The sequence below is a fragment of the Channa argus genome, chromosome 3 (assembly GCF_033026475.1).
Source record: "Channa argus isolate prfri chromosome 3, Channa argus male v1.0, whole genome shotgun sequence".
NCBI classification, from domain to species: Eukaryota; Metazoa; Chordata; class Actinopteri; order Anabantiformes; family Channidae; genus Channa; species Channa argus.
The window spans coordinates 4,755,057-4,780,464 of record NC_090199.1 but is presented as its reverse complement, the minus strand read 5'-3'; the positions used below and the strand labels follow the sequence as shown (position 1 = coordinate 4,780,464).

At 39.1% G+C, this 25,408-nt stretch overlaps 2 protein-coding genes across 3 annotated transcripts; both read right to left on the bottom strand.

The window, feature by feature from the left end:
* Positions 1 to 1,711: 1,711 nt before the first annotated feature.
* On the bottom strand, positions 1,712 to 12,158 carry LOC137124680 (B-cell receptor CD22-like). Of its 2 annotated transcripts, none has more exons than XM_067499772.1 (13): positions 11,961 to 12,158; positions 8,987 to 9,346; positions 8,649 to 8,876; positions 7,895 to 8,245; positions 7,537 to 7,776; positions 6,043 to 6,309; positions 5,615 to 5,875; positions 5,258 to 5,518; positions 4,862 to 5,122; positions 4,296 to 4,386; positions 4,125 to 4,185; positions 2,917 to 3,095; positions 1,712 to 2,773 (listed from the first exon to the last, which is right to left on the bottom strand). In XM_067499772.1, exons 1-13 carry the CDS (start codon positions 12,013 to 12,015, stop codon positions 2,716 to 2,718), a joined length of 2,673 nt encoding a protein of 890 aa, XP_067355873.1. In that variant the 5' UTR covers positions 12,016 to 12,158; the 3' UTR covers positions 1,712 to 2,715. The 2 variants fall into 2 exon arrangements, with proteins under 2 accessions (XP_067355873.1, XP_067355872.1); XM_067499771.1 differs by having other exon boundaries at positions 1,712 to 2,776; positions 11,961 to 12,152.
* A 5,948-nt stretch (positions 12,159 to 18,106) lies between these two features.
* LOC137124683 (B-cell receptor CD22-like) lies at positions 18,107 to 23,602 on the bottom strand. Its single transcript, XM_067499775.1, has 5 exons — positions 22,830 to 23,602; positions 22,257 to 22,344; positions 22,116 to 22,176; positions 21,840 to 22,021; positions 18,107 to 21,286 (listed from the first exon to the last, which is right to left on the bottom strand). The coding sequence occupies exons 1-5, from the start codon at positions 23,110 to 23,112 to the stop codon at positions 21,223 to 21,225; spliced, it is 678 nt and encodes a 225-aa protein (XP_067355876.1). The 5' UTR covers positions 23,113 to 23,602; the 3' UTR covers positions 18,107 to 21,222.
* Between the last annotated feature and the right edge of the window lie 1,806 nt (positions 23,603 to 25,408).

Sequence of the window (25,408 nt, the reverse complement as noted above, 5' to 3'; positions counted from 1 at the left end):
AAGGATATAAGATAGAACAATTTCTTAGCTTCCCATAACCAAGTCTGTATGAACCACACTAACACTATTTAAAGACCAGATTAAAGATTATTTTACAGGTCCTTCCTTTCTTTTTTACAATGCAGAAGGAACTCTGTCTTTAATGAGTGAGAACACATGGCCTCTTGTTTTACACTTGACCCTGAAACTACAGAAGGACTTCAGAGATGCATTACATTAATAATGGACACAAAACATCAGATTCTGCATTAAGAGCTTATTCTAGTTAGAATTAAGGCTACTTTAAAACTTGTGTCTAACTCAGATACACACTACAGCACAAATAGTAGCTTAAAGGGATTGTGGGCTTTTTTAAGGTGGTCTTCTTCAAAATAATCTACATATTTAAAACCTGTTTGTCATCAACTATGTCTTTCTGTAATACATGCTCTATCAATTGTTGGACTGCTGCTGAGCTTAAAGAAGGTGGGGCCAGAATGTACAGCCCTCGTTCCATGCAAAACGCTGTTCAGCTGCAACTCATGTGAAACTTTGTTTGCCCCCCTAAGCTAAATTGAGATAGTGTCTGTTAGTTCTGCACATTTACACCTTGTTTTGGACCAAGTTGGTGTGACACCACCTTGCATCAGGTGCAGCATCAGATGCAGCATGAAATACCCCAGAGGTGCATTAACTCTGAACCTTGTTACCAGTTGATACCATATAACAGCAACACAGTCTACAAGCTCTGTAATTTCACCTTGAATGGACATTGAATGGCTTTGTGTTCCCCTGAAAACTCCTTATGAATCTGCAGTGTAGGAAGATAGTTGGGTGTAGGTTTGTTAAAGTAACCCGGCTCTTTCGTTCAAAAGATGTAAATGGAGCCCCGTTTCATTCCATCCTGACTGCCAGTGGCTGCCCCCTGTGCCCCCTGAGTGAAGGCTTATAGGCTGAACTGTCAGATGACAGAATGCCATGTATGTGGAAATGTCTGGACCGTATTTCCCTCATGGTGTAGGGACCAGATGTTGGATCACTTACTCTTTACAGGACATATGGCTCTACTTGCAGCATCTTTTTGAAGCCAACCAAGTTGCCTTATATCTGAAGGTGCAATATGGCAGAAATGTCCTTGCATTATGTTTACTGTGATGGGAAGCCAGTTAGGGCACATCACTGGGTGGTCAGTTCACCCCTTGGTGGTTGGAGGCTGCACCCCCTAAAGAACAGTGTTACATTAGCCAAGCATATCAGTGAGCTCCATGCACTTTCTATTATTTGTACCTGTCTCAGGTAATGTCCTCCCCAGAATTGGGTGGTGTTTACCATTGTGTAGCATCCCCTCTTCTTTCAACAACTGTCTGTAAACATCTGGGAAGTGAGGAGACCAATTGCTGGAGTTTTAGGAGAGGAATATTGTCCCATTCTTGTGTGATGCAGGATTCTTGCTGCTCAACAGTCCTTGGCCTTTGTTGCCAGATTTTTGTTTTATGATGCACCAAATGTTTTCTATAGGTGAAAGGTCTGGACTGCAGACAGGCCAGTTCAGCACCTGCACTCTGCCCCTTCGAAGCCATGCTGTTGTAATGGCTACAATATAGAGTTAAGCATCAACCTGCTGAAATATACAAGATCTTCCTTAAAAGAGACGTTGTCTGGATGGAAGCAAATGTTGCTATAAAACCTCTATGCCCAAAGTTTTCAAAGAAAAATACATTTTATTATACAGCCCAAAATCACAATTTGGCTTAAGAGGCTTTACCGTCGGTACATAAGCAACACTCTCAGTCTCTACACCCTTTCCCTGGTGCTTTTGTTTTCTTCTGTACAAAACTGAGAGACTGGTTTATCACAACCCTGAACACCCATTTATAATGTAGATATTTGTACCATAATGTGTGACTTTAAAGTAAATTAGAAAAATGTGAATACTTTAATACAAATGTAATCTAAACTGTGCAGCCTGCCAGTAACATATTTAATCTACTGTACTTAATTCAATTCAATTTACATTGATTAGAAAACTACAAACAGTTAGTATGGACAGTGGTGATACCAACCTGCTTTTTACTTGGCCTTGGATCATTTTACATATTACTAAGAGAGTAACAGAGTGACAACAAGAATTTGTTTTAGTCACTGAAATAATAACCTGAAACATCAAAACAATTTGACAGACATCAAAATCCATTGCTCTTTATTGTATCTTGGCGTTATTGCAGTAGTTTGCGTCCCCATCAGGATCCTGTATGAATGATCATTTTTTTCAGTGATCGGATTTAGTCAGTGGCCATGCTAATTAGGTCCATATCTAACTGTCTGAACGCAACCTTTTTAAATAAATTAAAATTATAAAAATAAATGCTAGACGTGGAAAAAATGTAAAAATGCTATTATAGACAGCTGTAATGACCTATGAAGGAGAAATGGTCACAAAACAAAGATTGTGATGGAAATTGGTTTTCCATTGATAAAACATCTTGACTGACAGCGTGTGGCAGCAGCATAAATCTACAAATATATTACCTAATGCAGAATATTCTCCACTACCCCAGTGGAAAGATAGATGGAAGTCTAGAAGTACAATTGCAACTTTTACATTGGTATTAGAGGAAAAATACAATTTCTCAGGTGTTACTTGTCTCATATGTACTGCAGAGATCCAGTACACATCTGCACGATCTAAATGAAAATGCTAAATGAAGAACAGAAAAGAGACGGATGCTGTTGTGTTCAGTAGATTTTGTTGATTGTACTGTACAATGTAGATGAATCCTCCCCAGTTTCTTGACTTCTGAGGGGAGAGAAAAGAAGAAAGGAATCATGGGAATCATTTGGATAATTAATACAAAAATAAACCAAACCAGACCAAATGTAACAGCAATGAGTGTGTTAAAAGTTGAGGGCACTGATCGTGTCAGAGGGGCTGCTCACCTCGGGCCAGTGCTGTGAAATTTGACAGTGGAGTACTCAACACACTCGTCCTCTCTGTCCTTGTGTCTTTGGGATGTAACTCGATTGATATTGTAATAGATGGGTTCTGTCAGGGTCTTTGGGAAGTGGACACTTGCATAGTCAACATCATCCTGCTCCTCTGGTTGACTCGGGTGAACCTGCAAAAACAAAGCTCACATGTGTAGCAATGCTGGATTTCACAGAACCCTGAGTAGTATTCATGCATTCAGCCATCTTTTTTACTCCTTGTTCCAGTCTCGGTGACAAAGTCAGGCAAGAGACATCAGATGTGTTATAGCATGTCATCAGAGATGTTATATTTGCATGACAGACACAGGGAGGCGGTATTGCATCAAGCAACCTAGTATTTACTGTAGAAGTTGAATAAAAAAGGAGAGTAGGAAATAAGTTCCCCAGCATAGACAAATCGCTACTGGAGGAGAACTAAATGGTAAAGATTTTATATTTTCTATTCTCATCTGTTCACCACTCCTCTACCTGCTACTCTGTTTCAATTTTCCTCAGTGTTTTTCTTTGTTTCAATCTGACCTCACAACTTGATGGCTGTGATATGAACTAGACACACACTTCTGTGTACGTCCACACCTGCCTCTTAAAGAAGCAATCTGTCAGGGTCATGACTTTCCATGTTCATTCGGTATCTGCATCTGCTGACGGTGGTGACTCACTCTGCAGTGACTGAACTCAAAACGTTTCTTTTAAACATTTCAACACAGCAGAATACTGTAAGCCACGGTTATGTATAGAGCTACAGGCAATAGTGACACAGTCCTCAACAGAAAATTTGTGAACCTTTAATCTGGCGCTAACAACCCACTCTAGTTCTAACACCATTCTTGCAAAGGGTTCATTCAGGGGCTAATTCTTTAAAATAAAATGGAGAGTTTCGGTTTTAGCAACTCTGTCATTACAGGCAGGAAAGTTTTCAAACCCCATGCTAAACACCAACAGTGAGGAACCATGATGGAGTGTATGGAGTGAACTGTAACTGTACGGAGTGAAAAGCATCAAGTAAAATAAGGGTTATTAACAAATATCTCATTGAATTCTGAAGGTTCAGAAGGTCTACCACATCATGTCGAAGAGAACAGAAGGATCAAAAGGAGATGTGTGAACTGAGCTGAGGATCCAAAATGGGATTGTACATTGTATTACGCGCGTTTCACCTGTTCATTATTGGCAGGCCTCTCACCAGGCTCAGATGATCGCTTGGAGGTCCTCTTTTTTCTAATTAGGAGAATTAAATATTAATATTAATTGTTGTAAAACTAACCGCTGACATGATATGATTTTCAGCTATTAGTTCTAAACTGCGTTGGTGAAAGAGATCCGCTCACCTTCTCAACAGGTAAACACAGAGAACTATGGCAGCGACGACGATAGTGATGATTGTCCCAATGACTGCTAAGTCCCGTGCTTTAGGGAAAACTGTTAGAAATACAAAGATTCTGGTAAGTAAGTGTGGATTTTACCTATTTTAGCCCAGTGCTCCCTGTAAGGTGGAATCACAAATTTTCTTTACCCTCAAAGTCACAAGACTTTAAAGTGGGTAAACATGACTCTAATGCAGATTATTATGACAGTGCTGCAATAAATCCCCCATTACAAAATGCAGACTATGTATTCATCATTTTTACCCAGTTAATTATCCAGTTTATCAATACACAATTAAACTGATTGATCTAACTGATCTTATTTTACCCTGACTTAACGTGCTTTTCTTCCTAACTGCATCAAAGCAGAGCCTGTGCATTAGTTTAGTGCTGTGCAAAGATATCAATGCACATTTTATTTTATTTCATGCATTTACCTCTGAATTTCCATCACTGAGATAAAAAAGCCTTAACTCGCCCACCTATCTAAATTACATGTGTCTAATGTGTAAATAAGCAAAAACATTTACCTGCAACAACAGTCAGTTGTAATGTGTTAGTATAACGTCCTACTTTGTTCTGAGCTTCACAGGAATAATTCCCACTGTGTTCAGGTCTGATGTTAGTGATGGTGAAGTTCTGTCCTGAAGCTTTTGGTGAGTCTTCATTCTCCTTGTACCAGGTGTAATTAGCTGCTGGGTTAGCATCACTGCTACAGGTCAGAGTCACTGAACTACCCTCCACTATCTCAGCAGAGGGACTCACTGACACAGAGGGAAGCTTTGGAGCATCTGGTAAATAATTGAAATGGATTGAAGAAAATTAATTTCATATTAGTCTGTGTGATGTGGAAGGATTTTTGTATCAGGAATAAAAACAAAAAAAAAAATCAAAATGTATATATGTGAAAATACAATGTGAATTACATTTGACATCTATCAAAAGGGATGTGGAGTTTATCTGTCCATGGCGATTTGTTGACTTGCAGTAGTAGGACCCTGTATCTGCAGATCTGATTGAAGTGAAATGTAAAAGGCCCTCTGCTCCATGGAGCAACACTTGGCTTCCATTGTACCAGGTATAATTAGCTGCTGGGTTAGCATCACTGCTACAGGTCAGAGTCACTGAACTACCCTCCACTATCTCAGCAGAGGGACTCACTGACACAGAGGGAAGCTTTGGAGCATCTGGTAACAATGTGCATGGATATATTTTCTATATTAACATAAGAGAAAGTTGGTTCTAGTTTAATTGATAACATCTCAAAATAAAATAAAACTTACATTGGACCACTATTACAAGATGTGTAGAGTTGAATTGTCCATACTGATTCTCCGACATGCAGAAGTATGTCCCTTTGTTTTCAGGGCTGATAGAGGGAAAATGAAGAAACCCATCTGGTCCCTGATGCACTTGCTTGTTGTCTTTGTACCAGATATAATTAGCTGCTGGGTTAGCATCACTGCTACAGTTCAGATTCACTGAACTACCCTCCACTATCTCAGCAGAGGGACTCACTGACACAGAGGGAGCCTTTGGAGGATCTGTATATACAGTATGAATGAGTCTTATAAGTCACAGTGCAGTACAACAGAAGCTCCAATTGTTTCTACACACTGTACATCTCAGGATACTAAAAGCAAAGAATGAAGGAAACAGCAAAGAATATAACAGATTCATGTCACTACAGCTTAGAACCTGTTTCACTCACATTTCACATCAATAGAGATGTACTCATACTTAGTCGTCCTTCCCAGATCATTGTCAGCTGCACAGTAATACTGTCCAGAGTCAGAGGACCGGATGGAGCTGAAGACAAGCTGTTTATTGTGAAGCTGAAGGTCTGGATTTCCATCCTTTCTGAACCAGGTGTAATTAGCTGATGGATTAGCATCACTGTTACAGGTCAGAGTCACTGAACTATGCTCCTTGATTTCACCAGAGGGACTCACTGACACTGAACGAAGCTTTGGAGCATCTGGAGGAGATACAAACATGTTGAATACTGAGTGCAGGATGACGATGTCATCATAAAAAGAAAAATATTTCTTAGAGGTTAATATCCTAAATAATATCCTTTACATCCCTTCCCACTGCATAAACCGTCTATAATCTACTGGCCTTTATTGTTTGTTTTTTTTACATCACTTTCATCGAGGTTTCATTGCTAAAAGTTGTAATGAAAACACTGCAGACATCTGATTGGTCAGATAAAGCATCACTACCACTGTGTCCACAGGTGTCTTATTTAAACTTAGACCAAGTTTTTCCAAAACTCTCCTGATTGATAGTTGTCCTTTGGCTTTCTGCCTTCATCCTCTTCAGAAAATAATAAAGCGTCCTTGCAGTGACAAACAGCCACATATCAAGAGTTCAGAACACACTCCTTCCTTTTTCCTGTATGTCGTGCTGATGCGTTAGTACAGGTGGGACTGTATTTGTGATGGAAAACAAAACATCTGGTGCTCAAGGTGAGTAGATTAGAGCTGAGTCGATATTACGCAGTGGAAGCTACTGAGGATAGAGACAGACAGAAAATGACCAGCTTTTAACCATTATTCAGTTGCTACATTTGGTCAATATGTGTTGTTTTCTAGGTTGAAGTAATATTTTTTAAATGGTTTGAGATACATGTCTTTCTGTCTGTAAACAATTGGTGTGTTTCTAACCACTATTATTACCTGTAGCTTGTGGCATTTTCTTGCACTTGACAGCAGTTATTTATAGTACTGGAGTAAGATAATTATTATCAATTGTGGCGGCTGTGGCTCAGCTGGTAAGGCAGTTGTCCACAGACCACAGGGTCAGTGGCTCGATTCCCGTTCCCGGCTACATGTTGAAGTGTCCCTGGGTAAGAAGCTAAACCTTTAGTTGCTCCCGATGGGTCAGGTGAGCACCTTGCATGGCAGCCACCACCATCAGTGTGGTGCAGAGAGTGTGTATGAATGGGAAACAAAGCGCTATACAAGTGGACATTTACCATAATGAACCATTTTTGTTATCTTCATTTTCTAACAAATTTCACAAATAACATTTCTATTCTTATTCAGCTTGTAGAACAGAACAGAGTGAATTTGGCTGAGGATTTGTTAGGATCATTCAAGACCCAAAATCTGATGTAATACTGATTGTGACTCTAGACTATTTGGGTCAAACTTTTAACCAGATTACATTATTTCAGTAAAATCAAGAGGAGCAAACTCACACACTGAAGGAGATCTGAACTCTTCATATCCTTCTATAGCACAGGCATAATTGTCTGCAGGATTAAATGTGTCCAGATGATAATACTGTTCTCCTTCCTTCCTTCCAACTTCCTGTTCATTGTTGTACCAAATGTATTTAGGACGTTCAGGTAGCTGACAACTGCTGCTACATGTCAGCTCTATCCAGGTAGAAAACTGATTCACTGCTGATCTCCTCACATGCACCTGGAGCTGTGGATCTGTAAATAATGAACATGAATATTATTTTTAGGTTCACGTATCAACATACAGACACACATTCATCGAAATGTTAGTATTACACATTTTTAAATACCTGACTTTTAGTGAAAATATTACCTGTGACTGATAAAGTGACTCCAGGTTGACCTGTATATTTCCCTTCTTTATGATTTGTGATGAACCTGAACTGGTACACAGCTGAGTCAGACTGTCTCAGATCAGTGATTCTCATAGTGCAGTCGTTCTCTTTACAGTGATACTGCACACGATCTCTGTAATCTGAGTCTGTTTTCAGATCCATGTATTTATCTCCTTCCAATTTAGGAAACCAGAATTTTCTTTTAACTTCAGTTTGAGTACTATCTATTCTGGATGGGTATCTGTAGGTGCAGCTTATATTCACTGTTGATCGTCTGAAGGCACAGATCTGAGTAGAAGTATAAGTCACAGCCCAGAGGTCGGTCACAACTGTAACACAGAACAAATCAGGATCTAGTGTCAGATTCATAACATCAATAATTCATTGAAATTCATTAATTTATTCTTTTTTTTAATGGAATGCCTTCATTATTTTCTAGAGTGAATTGAGAAAGACTTGAATTTTTTAACTGACTGCCCATTTTTACTTCTGCCATTGTCAGGACACCTTAACATAATGAAGTCCTTTAGCCTCAGATATCAAAACTACAGTCGTAGCAAGATCATTAAACCTAAACTGAATTCTATCCTCAACCCTAAAACCTTAGTCTATTTCTTTATTAGAAAATGAAGAGTAGCCAAAATTAACCCCAACAAGTACACACACACACACACACACGTTATGTGGTTAGCGACTTATTAAAGTTAGTAAAAGACTGTGGACGAAACTCACCCACTGGAGGAGAGCGGTAGTTCTCATGTCCTGTTACAGCACAGGAATAACTGTTTGTAGAAACAGTTGTATGGAACTTATCTGTATTAGAATGTTGTAATTCTCTCTGTTCATTCTTGTACCAGATGTATGTAGGATGATCAGGTAGAGGACAACTGCTCTGACACTTCAGCTCTACTGAGTTAGAAAACTGGTTGACGACACGTCCTCTCACCTGGACCTGGAGATCTGTATAAGGAAGAAAAGTGTTCACATTAAACTGAACTGTTAACATGTAAAGCAGTTAGAAAATGTTAAACACTAAACTAAATAAATAAAACCATGAAGAACAATGTTACCTGTTACAGACAAAGTGACTCCAGGTTGACCTGTATATTTCCCACTGTCCAGGTTTGTTATAAACCTGAACTTGTACTCAGCTGAGTCACTGAGTCTCAGGTCTCTGATTGTCAGAGAGCATTTCCTGTCTTCACAGTGATAATCCACACGACCTAAATAATCAGGGTCTGTTCTCAGATCCACATAAATATTATTACTCCCTTTCACAAACCACAATGTTTTCTCAACCTTAATAAGTGGGATTGTGGTTGCTGTGTTTGGGTGTGTGTAGGTGCAGTTAATGGTCACTGTTGATCCTTTTAAGGCACAGATGTTAGTAGAAGTGTAAGTCACCCACCAACCATTCTGGTTCTGTAGCACTGTAACACAGAAACATCAGAAATCAAAATCAGTCATTGCATCAGAAAACAGAAAAAAAACCTTTTACTTGTTTTTGTAGAACTGAACCATTTTTAAAAAGTACTTCTTGGATAAACAAACTAAAAGATTCCAGATAAGGAGTCTGTCATAGATGGGAGAGACTCTCTCTTGCTAAGGTGACTGGTTGGAATGAAAACAGTATAGACTGTATGCTCACATGTATGTAGCCTCTTGCTAAAACCTGTAAGGTAAAACTCAGTGGGTCGATTCAGGGGAAAAATCCTGGAGAAGCTTTCAAAATAAATGAATGGCGATCTGATTAATGGCAATCATCCCATCATCATTTAATCAAATAAAAAGATATGCAATGTTTTTCTATATTAAATTAGCATTTAGGTGCAGAGTGAATAGAGGCCTGGAGAAGTAAAAAAAAAAATGGATCAGCTTCATCAGACGTCTTCCCACAACTAAGTGTTTTATGACTCTATTTTGTCTCAGATCCCCAAAACGTTAAGACACTGACTGAGGACATTTCTCATACAAACATAATCAGACACAGGAAATTAATTTGCATAAATCCACAGTAACCACAACAGTATTAACTGTAAAAGACAATCTACTCTGAAAACCATTTCTGCCAGGAAAAAAGAAACACATACTGGATTTAAATTGCATTGTATATTTAAATTGTAAGATTCATAACTACTGTTATACATGTGATAATCATAATTTTCACATACTAGTTTTTCTTTAATGACAAATGTCCACATTTCTATGCAGAAAATGACTCACATGACCAATTACACCTTCTCTAAAATGGTCACTTCTTTAATTAGCAGGTCAGTATATTTTTAAACACTTTGCCAATTCAGTAGAAAGAAACTGTGAAACTGAATTATCTGTTTTAATATGTCACTTTCCTGTAAGTCTGAAGGAAACACGTAATACAAATATAACATCTCAAATATAGACAGTGTGTGACATAGTAAGAATATTTTGTTGTTAAAACTATCTTCCAGTCTTATTGTGGAGAGGTTCTGTTGTAGTCTACTGTGCAGTCGGGCAGAGATTTGTTTTATAGTTTTTGTTAATATTTTTGAGTGAGTTTCGATGTTGTAACCAGTCAGAGAATTTCAATATATTGTGCTGATAGAAGGTTTACGAGAAAATGGGTCACTGGGTGCAGACAGAGGAAGGCCCCCTGCCCTCTCTTTGTGGTCATTGTGTTGGGTTTTGCTGCAAACTTTAATTAGATTTTTTGGAATTATGTTTTTTTGTCTGTTCATGGTTATCAGTTTTTAGTCATTTCATTTCTATTTCGGGATGTTAAACCTGTTTTTGGTCATTTGTCACCTTCTTTTGATGATTGCAGGTCATTATTTTTGTGGTTGTCGTGCGTCTCTTTGTGGCCACTATAAGCTTTAACAAACCAGAAATACAAACTTCAAATCCAGAGGCAGTGGCCCATGGATGTGCTGACCTCTTCAGGCTTTGGGCCTGTGGTTGGTTGGCCTGTTCAATATGTTCAATCCCCCCACGTTTCAGCTTTGATTAAGATACAAGCTTTGCAGCATTTTTACTTATTGTGATTTGAAGATGACTAATACAGGAACAGCTGTGCAAAGTGTGGTGGAGCGTAACAGAGCTCAGAGGAGGAGTCCTGGGGGGAACAGGGTAGATTCATTTTGAGTCTTGCGTTCCAGCTCATTAAACTTATTGTATTATATCTATAAACTTGGAGCGATTTGTGGCCATTGTGTAAGACTAGCCCACAGGAGTGTTGAGAGCCAAGAAGCCAACGTTAGCAACTTCTTTTTTGTTCATATAAAACTTCAGACTTCAGATCACAAGATGCAGGGGTCATCAAGCTATAGGAGTGGGTAAGTTTGGGGTTGCGTAACTTATCATGAGATAAGAATGGTCACGATTAAATTAGGGGAAACATGTCAAAATAGACAACACTCTACTTCCACCTTCTCCTTTATTTATTATATTTAAAAATGCAAGGTCAGAAACTGTTTGGGCTGTAATTCACAGAGGCTTGGACATTAAGATGTTGGAGGTGTTGGAGCAGACAGTATTTCTATTAAAAAATGTGGGTTAAAAACACAAATGATTTTAAATTTAAAAAAGTCTGTTGTATCCTGACTTTAGCGGAGCGGCTCTGTATCAAGCTGCATCAAATAATGCGTCTAATCTGCAAACACGGTGGTGGGGCGGTGGTGGGACCACTGTTCACATCTCTGTGCTGACTTTTCAGTAGCTGCCTGCATCAGATTCAACGTTCTAAATCATCCTCCCTCCAGGTCTACAAACCCCACACGGCCTACTGTGCTACTGGGTCTCTACACTGCACCGTAAAGACAGAAGGCTTATGCAACTTCCTATGTGCTTAAATAAAAAAAAATAAAAAAAGAAAAAAACTTTCTTTCTGAAACCGAAACAGTGCTTTTATTGTCCTCTCTCTGACTCTGCACCTCACTTCACATAAAAGCATCAGCCCAATGACTAAATGGAAATGCGATGAATTAATAAAAGAGATTTTGTCTATTTAACCAACTCTCGGCTGCTTTGAGTGTAATCACCGTTCAGTAAAAAATGTTCACACAGTACCTGGCACGGCAAGGAGGAGGATCACAAATCCACTCGCTGCTGTAGTTAAACCCATAGCTGCTCCTTCAGAGTCCTACTGTAACATAAGGTACAAGGCAAATACATTAAACAACTTCCATTTACAGTGTGGAATGAATATGTATCAATAACTTTCCCTGCTGAATCGATGCAAATAACAGAAGTCAGGGTCTAAAAATACACCCAACTTCCTTCCCCTTTACGTTTATATGCATGATGAACCAGATGCTACAGTAAACTATAAAACATGAAGTAACTGCTTGGCTGTAAAAAACTAAACATTTACAAAAAAATTACTTCTTCATTTAAGAGAGTGTGGGAAAGTGTTGTGCAGCTGTTTAGTATCACACCTGTTAGAAACAACACAATATCCCATGAACAAATGACACCATTTAAAAAAGGAGACATTTGAGACATTTTTAGTTAATCATTTTCTCAAAACGCAAACTCGTGAGCTTCCAAAGCATAATAGTGGAATAACTGATTTAAGAAAAATGAAAATGAAAATAATCAAATCAAAGAAACTAAATGAAAGTGGTGAAAAAGCAAAGAGAAACACAATACTTAACTCAATACTAACATCTAGTGCAAACAGTGGGAACAACAACTACTGTAAGTCACAGAGCAGGTTCACCTCTTGTAGAAAAGTAGTAAAATATGAAATTAGATTACAACTACAACATTCCAACAATAATATGCAAGTGTAAAAACAGCACACAGTAACTTCTTCCTTGTGTCTATGGAGCTGCTCTGATGTTGCAGTAGAACGTGTTGGACAAATGAAAACTGAACTCCTCTGGCTGATGAACTAGACAATGCAAAGAGAAAATTACTTCAGCTACACTGAGGCCTCTGAAAGCATGTTGTAAAAATCTCACCTTTTCTGTTGTCTGGTCTCAGGCTCAGGGGTCTTTTTACTTATCCTCACTGATCTCTACCTCAAACACAGCTCCTTGATTAAGGCTTTAACAAGAAGGACAAGAACAAGTTCCTGGGCAACAGAGGGCTGAGCAACGATCTACTCAACAAGCTGGGTCTATGGGTTCAGTTTAAAATTACTGGATGTTTGGACCCCGTTTGGACCCTTACAACACCTTTGGTTTTTCCATGTTAGCTGTTTGTATGTGCACAAATCGGCCTCTTTTGTGCATAATAAACTATTAAAACTTAGAGTGCCAATCTGCCTGCTGTGTCTACATTTGGGTTCCCATTTCTCTGCCTGAAGTTTCACGGAAAAGGTAAAAAATGGTGAAGGTTAAAAAAAAAGGTTAGAACTGTGATATCAGCAGTACATTGGTTATGACAATAGACACGTCCTCAGATCTCAGTCTTCCCAGCTCGTTCTCAGCTGTACAATAATATTTTCCAGAGTTAAGAGGACTGGATGGACCTGAAGATGATCTGTTGCTGTTTATGCATTAATTTGAGACTGGTGTCAGTCTTGTATTAGATATAAATCGCGGCTAGGTTAGCACCACTTCTACAGGTTAGAGTCATTGAACAACTGTCCACTACCTCAGCACAGGGACTCACTGGAGCATTGAAGTATCTAGAGGGGGAAAAGAAACATGAACACGATGATGGTTTAATGTTATTTTTACAAATAATCAGAAAGTTGATTTGTTGCACTTCAGAAACACAGTGCACAGGAATAAAGCTGGTGTTATTAGACAGCCGAAAGTCTGACAATCCAGAGTTGAACACCCTCCAGACCTAGATCTGAATATAGTTATACCTCATTTGATTTACTCTTAGCCTTTAATACCCGAACTGGAAAACTCAAAACCACTTCAATTTGTTGTTTTCATTATAGTGGGTGACTCTAACATTCAAGTAGATGCTGACAGTAACTGCCGCGACACTGCATTTAATTCATTATTAGATTCAAAATGGAAATAAACCCACTCACTGTTTTAGTCCCACCCTAGACCTTGTCCTTACATACGGCATTGAAATTGATCATTTAACAGTATTTCCTCATCATTTTCTTCTGTCTCACAGCAGAGCAGATCTTCATGGTATAGTTTACAAAGTCGCAACTTAAAACAGGCAACACAAAAGTTAGAAAGGAAGTGGGGTTCCAATAATTTACAAGAATCCCATTTAGCCTGGAAAAAACAGTTTAACAATCTTCAAAAAAAGACACCTCCATAACACCAAAACTGCATATTATTCATCATTAATAGAAGAAAACAGGAACAACCCCCGGTTTCTGTTCAGCACTGTAGCCAGGCTGACTAAGAGCCATAGTTCTGTTGAGCCTAGTTTTCCCTTAATGCTGAGCAGCAATAACTTCATGACTTTCTTTATTAATAAAATTTAAGTTATTAGAGAAATAATTCCCCAGATCCTCCCCCCAAATATTACAGATAGATCTTAACGTACAGCAGTGCTAGAATCATCGATAATGCTCTTTCTTCTAAACTAAGACAAAACTGAAACCATAGTTCTTGAGCCTTAAAATCTCATAAATATGCTATGCAACCATATCGTTACTCTATATGGCATAAGTCTGGCCTCCAGTTCTACTGCAAGGAACCTTAGAGTTAATTTCGACCAGAATTAGGAGCATCCTGTCTCAAAGTGATGCTGAAAGACCGGTCCATGCATTTGTTACCTCTAGGTTGGACTACTGTAATTCCCTACTTTCAGGATGCCCCAGTAGCTCCCTAAAGAGCCTGCAATTAATCCAAAATGCTGCAGCAAGAGTACTGACTGGAACTAGCAAGAGAGATCATATTTCACCTTCACTAGCTTCTCTCCATTGGCTTCCCATTAAATCTAGAATAGAATTTAAAACCCTGCTTCTTACATATAAAGCTCTGAACGGTCAAGCTCCATCATGCAGGCCTACATGTGGTTCCCAGAATTTCAAAGGTAGAATGGGAGGCAGAGCCTTTAGCTATCAAGCTCCTCTCCTGTGGAACCAGCTCCCAGTTGAGATTTGGGAAGCAGACACCCTCTCTACTTTTAAGTCCAGGCTTAAAACCTTCCTCTTTAATAAAGCTTATAGTTAGTTATAGTTATGCTGCTATAGCCTTAGACTGATGCACTGAGCTCATTTCCTCCTCTCCCCCAACAAACGTTTATATATTCACATTCACATTTATATAAATAAAGTTGTGACCATGATCTCTATAGAAATCAGAGAGGAGACGTCACACAGTATGGAGGTGTAGCTAAATACTGAGAAGGCTTTGGGTCTAAGAACTTACTGACAAAAAGGAACAATTATCATTAGACACTGTGTTATTTTTGTTTACTCTGTCGTCAAGTTGCTGCACAATTAAGTGTGAAAAAAATAAAGACATGAGTCAAACCAGTGCAAGTACCTGTGATTAACTCTACAGATAAGAAAAACGGCTGCTACTTGTGACTATAAAAAGCATGGAAACATCACAATGAGATCTCACAGTATCAAAATTAATGATAAATAAAAACCTGATCTTACTGTAGCACAGTTGGACTGGGCCCAAGTGCTGGGACAGAGCAGGTACGGTGGAGAACAGGTAATTCAGTGTGTGTGTCTATGTGTGTATGTGTGTGTGTGTGTGTGTGTGTGTGTGTGTGTGTGTGTGTGTGTGTGTGTGTGTGTGTAAACTAGATCGGGGCAGACCAAGGAACAAAACAAAAAACAACTCCAAGCTAAGGATCATATCAAATGTCACAGATTTGTACGATTTCAGACCAGGAAGTCAAACAAACTACGAATGTTCAGTTCTTGGAATCAGGGTGATGATAACAAAGAGATGTGCAATAGAAACAGAGAGTGCTGCATGATGCCACAGTCTATATGACAGTGGTCTAATGTGTGATGAAGCCCTGTGGACTTTTCTGAATAGGGAAAAAAGAAACAGTGATCATTAAACTGTGTCTGCGACTCACTTTGTTTACTCTGTCATTAACTTGGAGCAGAGTAAAGTGTGAAAACCATAAATGCGTCAAAATGATAGTATTAAACTATTTCTAAAAACATGTACTACTATGAGTATGGAAACTCTGAGGTCAGGCAGTATTGAAACTACACAAGGAAAAAGTTTCAATTCATACACTTTTAATGAACAAACACAACTTGCATGGTTTGGGCAAAGTGTTAAGGAATCAAAGTCAAGCAAGACAAATTCCATTCACCCAACATTTGTTGCTGGTTTTATCGCTACCTTGGGAAACATCAACATGGACCCTACAAATGTGGAGATAGGCAGCTACTGGCAGTTCAGTTGGCTTTAGAAGAAGGCTGCCACCGGCTCAAAGGAGCAGAATATCCTTTCATGGTCTTCATAGACCACAAAAACCTAAAATGTCAAAATGGGATTCCATGTGCCCTGTTCATGGCCCAACAAGGCTTCAGGTAGCACACCATAAAAATCTGACACCCTGGAATTCTTCAATGTCGAAAATGTGCCCAAGGCAATACTTCCAAAACACTCCCCAGCTGCCTTCTCCATCCTTTGTGACTGCTTTGCCAATCTCATCTGAAAATACCACAATCCTTACGGTAGTAGATTGAATTGTACCATTTTAGAAAACACTTCATTTCCCTTCCTAAACCTCCTGGCAAATAAACTGCCAAAGTCATTATCCAGCCCATCTTCCATCTCCATGGCTTCCCCTGCAACATAGTCCCTGACCGAGACCCTCAGGTCATGGCCAAGTTACAGGCAGAGTTCTGTAGATTGCTACGAATGTCCATTAGTCTATTCTAAGGTTTTCATTCACAGCCCAAAATACAGACTGAAAAACTGACTAACAAGCTGAAAACTGGATTTCACGATGATGTCTGAGAGATTAACACATTTTGCAAGATTTTATGGTTCCCTTTCTTTTTTCTAGCAACTGCCATGATCTGGCCCACTTCCTGTTTTGCTTTGTAGCCCTTTTTTCTACTTCCTGTTCATGTCATCCAGCTTAACCACTGATTATCGTTCACAACTGATAACAATTTTTGTTAATTGTTTTCTAGTAAATTTTTTTGTTATTGCCTGTCCTGTTTTCTTTTACTCGCCCCAATTATCTTTTCCCTCTGTAGTACTCAGTCCGAAGTCTGAATTTTGTCCTCTATTTAGGAGTGATTTTAGTTTTGATACCTAACTTATAACTGTTTTCTCTGGTTTGTTCTCCTTGTTTACCCCATTTAAGTTACAAAATCCTTATTTCTTACAAAATAAAACTAACTCGCATTTCACATCCCTCTCACACTGTTGCTTTTGGGTCCTATACAAATCCCTGACAGCAACTCTTCCTCTTCTCCACTGCTTCTGTGCTTCACACTGAACCACTGTTGTTCCGACTAAAGACCAATAGCTGAAGTACTGCTGTCTAAGTAATGGTACCAAAAAACAAAATAGACGTAGAAAAACTCGGTTATTTTTGTTGTAGGGTCCATAAAATTCAGGAAAACCCCAAACACAGAACATCACGTTGCTTAACAACAACCTGAACTACACATTTACGGACTATTTATAGTGAACTTTTTCAAAATACACACCAACAAACATCCATTGTTTGTTCATAAGTCCTGTATTTTCTTACATTTTTCTGTTCTTCTTTCTGATGCAATGAAATGTATATGTAGAGTACCTGACACACAGAGACGACAAGTGTTGCTGTTGTTGAAACAATCTGCTCTCATTTGTCTGTGTGACTCTAGAGGCAATAGAAAATATTAGCAGAAAAAAACATGACACAGGAAATGCATCAGTCACATCACTTTACAGCTCTACTTACAACAGCGAAAGATCTTTTCTCAGTCACACGTAAACAGAAGCTAGAAATAAGGATGTTGAAACACATCAGACTTCGTCCTGCATGTTGACCACAATGCCAAAACTAAACTTTTCTGTAAAACATAAAAGTATTTAATGTAGGGTACAGAGTGGGAGATAGTATGGAGCAGTAGCATGTTGTCCCTGTGATTGCGTGGATTGTCTGGTACGCTGGTTTCCTCCCCCAGTCAAAAGACATGTGTCAGGTTAACTGATAACTCTAAATTGCCTGTAGCGTGTCAATGGTTGTCTGTCTGTGTATGTCTTTCTGTGCTGCGCTGAGATCAGCTGGAGACCAGACCAAAGACAGCTGAGATAGACTCCAGCACCTCCACGACCCTAAACAGGATAAGCGGTTATAGACAATGGATGATGAGGTAAAAAACACTTGCATCAGATGTTTAGTGTCTGGAAAAACAAAAAGTATTTTGTCAGTGGTCTACATTACAGGGCAGATGCAGAAAACATCACAGCCACGAAGACACATCTTTTGACACGTCAGCTGCTTTACATCACTGTGCTTAACTGTATTGTGGGCTGAGTCCCATGATGCACTGAGCAATGTGTGATATTGCACAAAAACAAACCAAATGCTCTATTTACTTTCTATAACTGCAGACGGTGACAGAGTGAATAAAGTTACTGTCATGATGGATCACAGAGCCCATCACTTTACACGTTCATGGAAAGACTGAAAACACTTTTTGGATTTTGTGTTTTTTTTCGGGGTTTTTTTCTGTTTGTTTTTATGTTTATGTTTTCAACACTTATTCAAGCATTAATTAGGTGAGAAAAAAATAGGTTGTTTCTTCTTTGGTCATTCTGTGGTCAAGTTTTCACATAGTTACAGAGAAAAGCAGAAATGCAGAAACTCAGATGCTGTTACTGATAATGAAACATCGTTGTGACATACACAAGTAGATTTGCAGGACTTTGTTAGAAGACACTATGGTGATATGATCATTAAAAGTCACTTTAATGACTTTGGTATAGATTAGATGATCTATATTATTTATGTATGTAATATAATTTAAGAATAAGCTATTTGAAATACTTCCCCTGAAGTGTACAGCAAAATAAACTACTACTACTAATAATAATAATAATATTAATCTCCATATCCACACACTATTAGTCACGTAAGACAACATTTGTCTGATCCTTTAAAGCAGATAGAGCCGAGAGCTCCCAGAGTGACGAGACCTCAATCTGTAAAAGTGACACTTCGCCATTAGAGGGCAATGAAACAACATTTCAAAAGTTGATGTGATTAATTTACTTCATATTCTGTGTTTGAAGCCATTTGTAACCTGATTTCCCTGTGTACATATACATGAGAACAGACTGAACACGAGCTGCTGTAACCAACATGTGAGGTGATGGAGGTTTCTACTCTCAGCTTCCTGTTGAAATATTAAATAGATTTTTATTTTTAGTTACTGTCTGTTGTACAGTTGCAAGTTTGTGGCACAAGTTGATCGCGCTGAAAAAGTAGAATAGTGCAGAGGTTTGGTTTTTGTCATATTTAAATGGAGTCGTCCTTCACACCTCTCAGGTGTGAGACCATCTCCATGGTTACCTGCCCTGATTTTTTCTAGTCTCACCTGGAAAAGGCTCCCACCTGTGGGAAGCCACGAATTCATAAAATGGGCCAATGGATAGTTTTTAAAACTCAGACTCGTACAGGCCACTTTGTGTTAGTTTCTGTTTGATTGAAATGTGGTCGGACTTTGATGTAGAGACGAGCAGACATCTCTCCATGGTGATGATGTCTCCTTTCTGCCTCTCTGCTCTTACAAAAAGCTGCTTGTTTAACATCTTATCCAACAAATCTACACCATCATAAAATCATTCAGCATATTCACCGTACAATGAACGTAAAAGAGTCTAAAGGTGATGAATCTGTGGGTAAATGTATCAATTCCCTCATTAAAGACATGTTGCAGTGGGCTATAATCCAAATAAATGAGCCCTTCAAAATTATTTTTTGGTTTAGTTGCTTATGAACTTCACAATCTATGATATGTCCATCACATCACGTGACAGAGTCAACATAAACACAGGGTTATGACAGCAGCTGTGTGACAGATCAGATTTAAAACCAGTTTTCACCAAGAAGTTGTTACTGCATCCACAGTAGGATTGAGTACTGTGGACGAGGACACTTGGTGGCTGGAAAGATGAACTGCAGCTTGGATTTAATGAGCCTTTCTCTGCATTAAACACACTGCTTTCCTGAAGGAAGGCCACCAAAAACCATGACCCTTCAATGGCTACATCTGTAGGTGTGTGTGTCAGGGCCATTATTTCAGTCTCTACGCAGGTTTACGTGTATCGACTGAGAAGTACAATTTCACCTTAAGACACCGTGGATCGATGTATGAGGGATTGAATACAGTACATAACCACTTGCTCGAATGCAGGTTATTGTTGCAGTTATTTAAATAACTAGCTACAGAATGTGCTTAAAAAGAATAATTATATTAGACTGGACATATCCCCCAAATATAATAAATTAATAAAATCAGCTTCCACACGAAATATAACTCACGTGCAAATGTTCACTGCTACCTAGCTTAGCTTAGCTGTTACTAAGGCAGAGAAATGGCCACGAGCACAAACTCTAAACGTTACACTAAGGAGCAGACAAGTGGAAAAAAGACTTAATCTGTTCAAAGTATATAATAATAGCACAACCCTCATAACCAAGCTTATCAAAAATGCCTTAACATCCACGAATCACTCTTCACTAGTCTTACACTGCGTTCCGTGTCATGTCCCCGCCCCTTTTATCTCACTTCCGCACCTGCTGCCAATCACAACAGGTATTTCTGATGGACAAGAGAATGAGCGATACAATGAACAGATCTTAAACCAATGGCGAAATTGGTTGTTTTACTCAATTCTTTTTACGACCAAAATCAGGGTTTTGCCTATTTTTAAAAACTGATTATGGACTATACAGACTTAGTAACTATCTACATTCAAAGTTGGTTGAACTTGAATCATTTGCTTTAAATTTTTTGCACAAAGGTTTTCAAATCATCTGTTGTTAGAGTTTAAGTTGTTTAAATCCTTCATACTCTGCACCAGGTCAACATAACCATTAATTTTCGTTTTTATTAATACATTTTAATAATATAACAATATATCAATACCATTATCTCTTGTTTCTAATCCTAACATAAGTGGTTTTCCTGCCTGAACTAGCCACATAGAAATTGGTGCAAGCTCAAAAGTACAACTGGAAGAGAAAACGTGTTGTACAAATGCAGCAAAATGTAATGATCAAGTTAATCAACATTGTGAGATGTAATTTCCAGCTTTTCTAGCTCACAATTATTTGTTAAAACCTCACCATCTGCACTGCCTGTCCCATTATCCAGCCCACATACTTTAGGATTTGACACTTCTGGTAGAAAGTGAAATTATAAAACACATTGAGTTTAAACACAGGGTAGAATTTCATGGTGGGTTGATCAGGTTTTGTTGATGGTGCTGTACAGTGCAGCTGGATTCTCTTCAGTGTCCTGACTTTGAAATCTGAGGGGGGAAAGTAATGAAAAGTAATATTGAAAATGTAGCATGAAATTATATTACAGCTTTTTTTCAGTTGCTAACAAGCCTTGATCAGTAGTGAAGACACTTTGTTAAAACTCCCTATGAGGGATGAGGGGTGTCCTGACTTACAGTAGCAATGAAGATCATAACCCTTCTACCACTTTACTAAAAGTAGTTAATAAAAAATGAATGGTGAACATATGAAAACCTGGGCAGGCTTTCTGCCGGAATTATTATTTTCACTGTTTAAACATTGTTTAAATATGGTTACTGTAGAAACACACTGTTTGCCATCATGTGTTTTAGACAGATTCCTGGTTTGAAAGTCCATGTGTATGTATGAATGGGAAAAAGTTCTTGTGTGAAAAATAATTCACAGTGTGGTTCACAAGAGTTTTGACAATGTGACTTTAGTTTTGACCAATGCAACTTCCCAACTGAACACACACAAAACAATAATTCCCAACAATGATATATAACTGTGAGGGACATGTACAAGCTATTAAGTGATGTTACTGTGTGAGAGGCTGCTCACCTTGGAGCTGTACTGTCCCTGATAAATCTGAGAGGAGAGTACTCAGTCACTTCCTGTTCCTGCCTGGAGGGCTGAGCTGCTCTGATGTTGGAGTAAACAGCATCTGCCTGTTTCTCAGAGAAGTGGACACTGGCGTACTGAAGGTTGTCCTGCTCCTCTGTCTGTCCCTGATCAGGTAGACACTGCAAACACCAAAGTACTTCAGCAACAGACTGTAAGTGCCTCTGCTGAAGTGAACTGAAACCAACATGTTGAGAAAAGTAAAAAAAAAAAAACCTGTTCCCCTTTGTCTGGTCTCTCTTCGGGCTCCGATGATTCTTTGGAAACTCTCTTTTTCCTAATTAGAAGAAACAAATTGTGAAAATCTGACATGCAGTGATTAAATAAACAACAATTTAGTGAAACAGAGCTTCTCACCTAATCCATACGTAGACACAGAGCAGTATGAGAAGAGCCAGGAGAAGAGGCAGGAGAACAGCAGCGGTTACTCCAGCTGTTGATATCCCTGATCATAAGAAAACATGGAGCAGTGTTTTATTAATGACGTCCAGCCCTGTGGTGCATGTCTGTGTAATACAGCCATGATCGATTCTCTGCTGAGTGCAGTTGGAATGTCGTGTTGTGGGCCATGGTGACAGTTACTGATTTACCTCTCACAAAGTTATGGCAGTATTTGAGGATGATCGGATAAGACATGATGTACTTAATTGTCCCTGAGAGGACATGTGACTTATGACACAGGTAGTTTGCACAACTGCATTCAATCCTTGCACAAGGCAAAAAGATGCTGTTGGTCAAAATATCAACAAAAAGCATTTTGTATGTCTAAGTCTTCTATGTACAGGAGTCTGAGAGAAAAATTAAAATGTTATTAAGTTTACAGTATATCACTGTTTCAGCTCAAACACTTCATCTGACACTGAGGACTTAAACAACAAGACGCTGGAGAAAGATGAAGGTTTGTTAAACTTTATTAATGCAAAATCTTACCTGGCTGACCGATAAAATATAAGACAGACGTCTGACGTCCTATTGTGTTCTGGGCTTCACAGTAATAATTCCCACTGTGTTCAGGTCTGAAGTCAGTGATGGTGAAGATCTGTCCATAAGCTTTTGGTGAGTCTTCATTCTCCTTGTACCAGGTATATTTAGCTGCTGGGTTAGCATCACTGCTACAGGTCAGATTCACTGAATTACCCTCCACTATCTCAGCAGAGGGACTCACTGACACTGAGGGAAGCTTTGGAGGATCTGGAACATAAAATAAAAACATTTTAATAATGTTACAGAACCCTGCACAATATGAGTCACCATTGAGACAAAACAAACAGCAATGATGTAGATTTTATTACATTATTTTCATTGAAATGAATTGAAAATGTGTGTATGGGCCCATCTGAATGTATAGAGTTGGTTTTGTTAATGACAAACACAGATCTATAAAGCAGATGTGATCAACAAATGAGAAAGGTAAAAAAATGGGGAAACTGTATGAATCTCTTGACCAAAGAATGACTCCACCCACTGCTGCTAAAGGATACAACCAGCTCCACTAATGATGTTGCTAATATCCAGGACACATTTTCCGATGAAACATCGTATTTTACAGTTTACAATCTGACTTTGCAGTGAAGACTAAAAATGAGAGACATGTAAAATCTTATGGGAAAAAAATCTGATTTTCAATTCAACTCCCTACAATGAATCATCAAATAACACAGGGTTCCACACACACACACACACACACACACACACACACACACACACACACACACACACACACACACACACACACACACACATACAGTGGTTTAGAAACAGCAGGTGTTGGTGTGTTAGTAGAAGAGTGTTGAGGAAACTCACACACTGAAGGAGACGGAAACGTCTCTTGTCCTTTTACAGCACAGGAGAAACTGTGTGTAACATGAACACTGACGGAAATATTAGAAGAAGTTTGTCCTTCAATTTTCTGTCCCTTGTTGTACCAGATGTATGTAGGTAGATCACAGCTGCTGTGACACTGCATCTCCACCATGTTAGAACCTGGATATGATGCTGCTTTGATCACCTGCACACTGAGAGCTGAATGTGCACAAAGAACAAAAATGGTTTCATTCATACACGAAGGAAAATATTTCAGACACATGAACCTTTTGGAAAACAAATGTTACCTGTAACAGACAATTTGACTCCAGGTTGACCAGTAAATTTCCCATTTGATTGGTTTGTTTCAAATCTGAACTTGTACACAGCTGAGTCGTTCTGTCTCAGGTCTGCGATTCTCAGAGTACAGACTTTGTCATCACAGAGAAACTTCACACGACCTGTGTAATGTGAGTCTGTTGTCAGATTCTCAGGGTTATTATCAGGTCCTTTAGTAAACCATATTCTGTTTAAAACGCTGATATTTTGATCAGGTGGGTATTTGTAGGTGCAGTTTATGTCCACTGTTGATCCGTTTATAGCACAGATGTCAGTAGAAGTGTAAACTCATATGCTCTTTGTTTGTCCTTTGTCACCTCTACCTTCACCTTACGCTGTATCTCCCTGTTCTCCTGTCTACTCTCTTCAGTCCTCTCAGTGTCCCACTTCTTCTTAGCTAACCTCTTTCTCTGTATACACTCCTGAACTTCCTCGTTCCACCACCAAGTCTCCTTGTCCACTTTCCTATTTCCAGATGACACACCGAGTACCCTCCTACCTGTCTCCCTGATCACATTAGCTGTAGTGGTCCAGTCATCTGGAAGCACCTCCTGACCACCCAGAGTCTGTCTCAGCTCCTCCTTGAAAACTACACAACATTCTTCCTTTTTCACTTCCACCACTTCGTCCTCTGCTCTGCGTTTGTCGTCTTCATCTTCCTCACCACCAGAGTCATTTTACACACCACCATCCTGTGTTGTCTGGCTACACTCTCCCCTACCAATACTTTACAGTCACTGGTCTCTTTCAGATTACAACGTCTAAACAAGATCTAGTCCACCTGAGTGCTTCTACCTCCGCTCTTATACATCACCCTATGTTCCTGCCTCTTGTGGAAGAAACTGTTCCCTTCACCTACATGTCCATTGAAATCTGCACCAATCACCACTCTCTCACCTCTGTTGATGCTCTGCATCACTTCATCTAACTCACATCCTTCCTGTGGGTCATAACCACCAACAACATTGAACATCATCAACCTGTCTGATACCCTGCCTCTCGCCCGATGACAGCTAGGATAGACTCCAGCCCCCCCAAGACCCTGAACAAGATAAGTGGCTACAGTAAAATACTTTTCTTCAGGTTGTCAGTCATTCAGTTCCCTGAGAACGATTGTAATAAATGTCCCAAGAAGAAAACTGTCCAGTTATTACCAGCGAAAACCAAATGTCACAAACAATCTGAACTTGAGATTTGCACAGTAATTTTTTCCACTAAACCATCTGTGATTGAGGACATTCACACAACTCTTGTTGAATTTCCTCACATTCCTCTATTATAAAGCAGCAGATGTAGATGTACAGCACCTGACACAGAGAGAAGGAAGACGACAAATCCATTCACTGCTGCTGTTAAACTCATAGCTG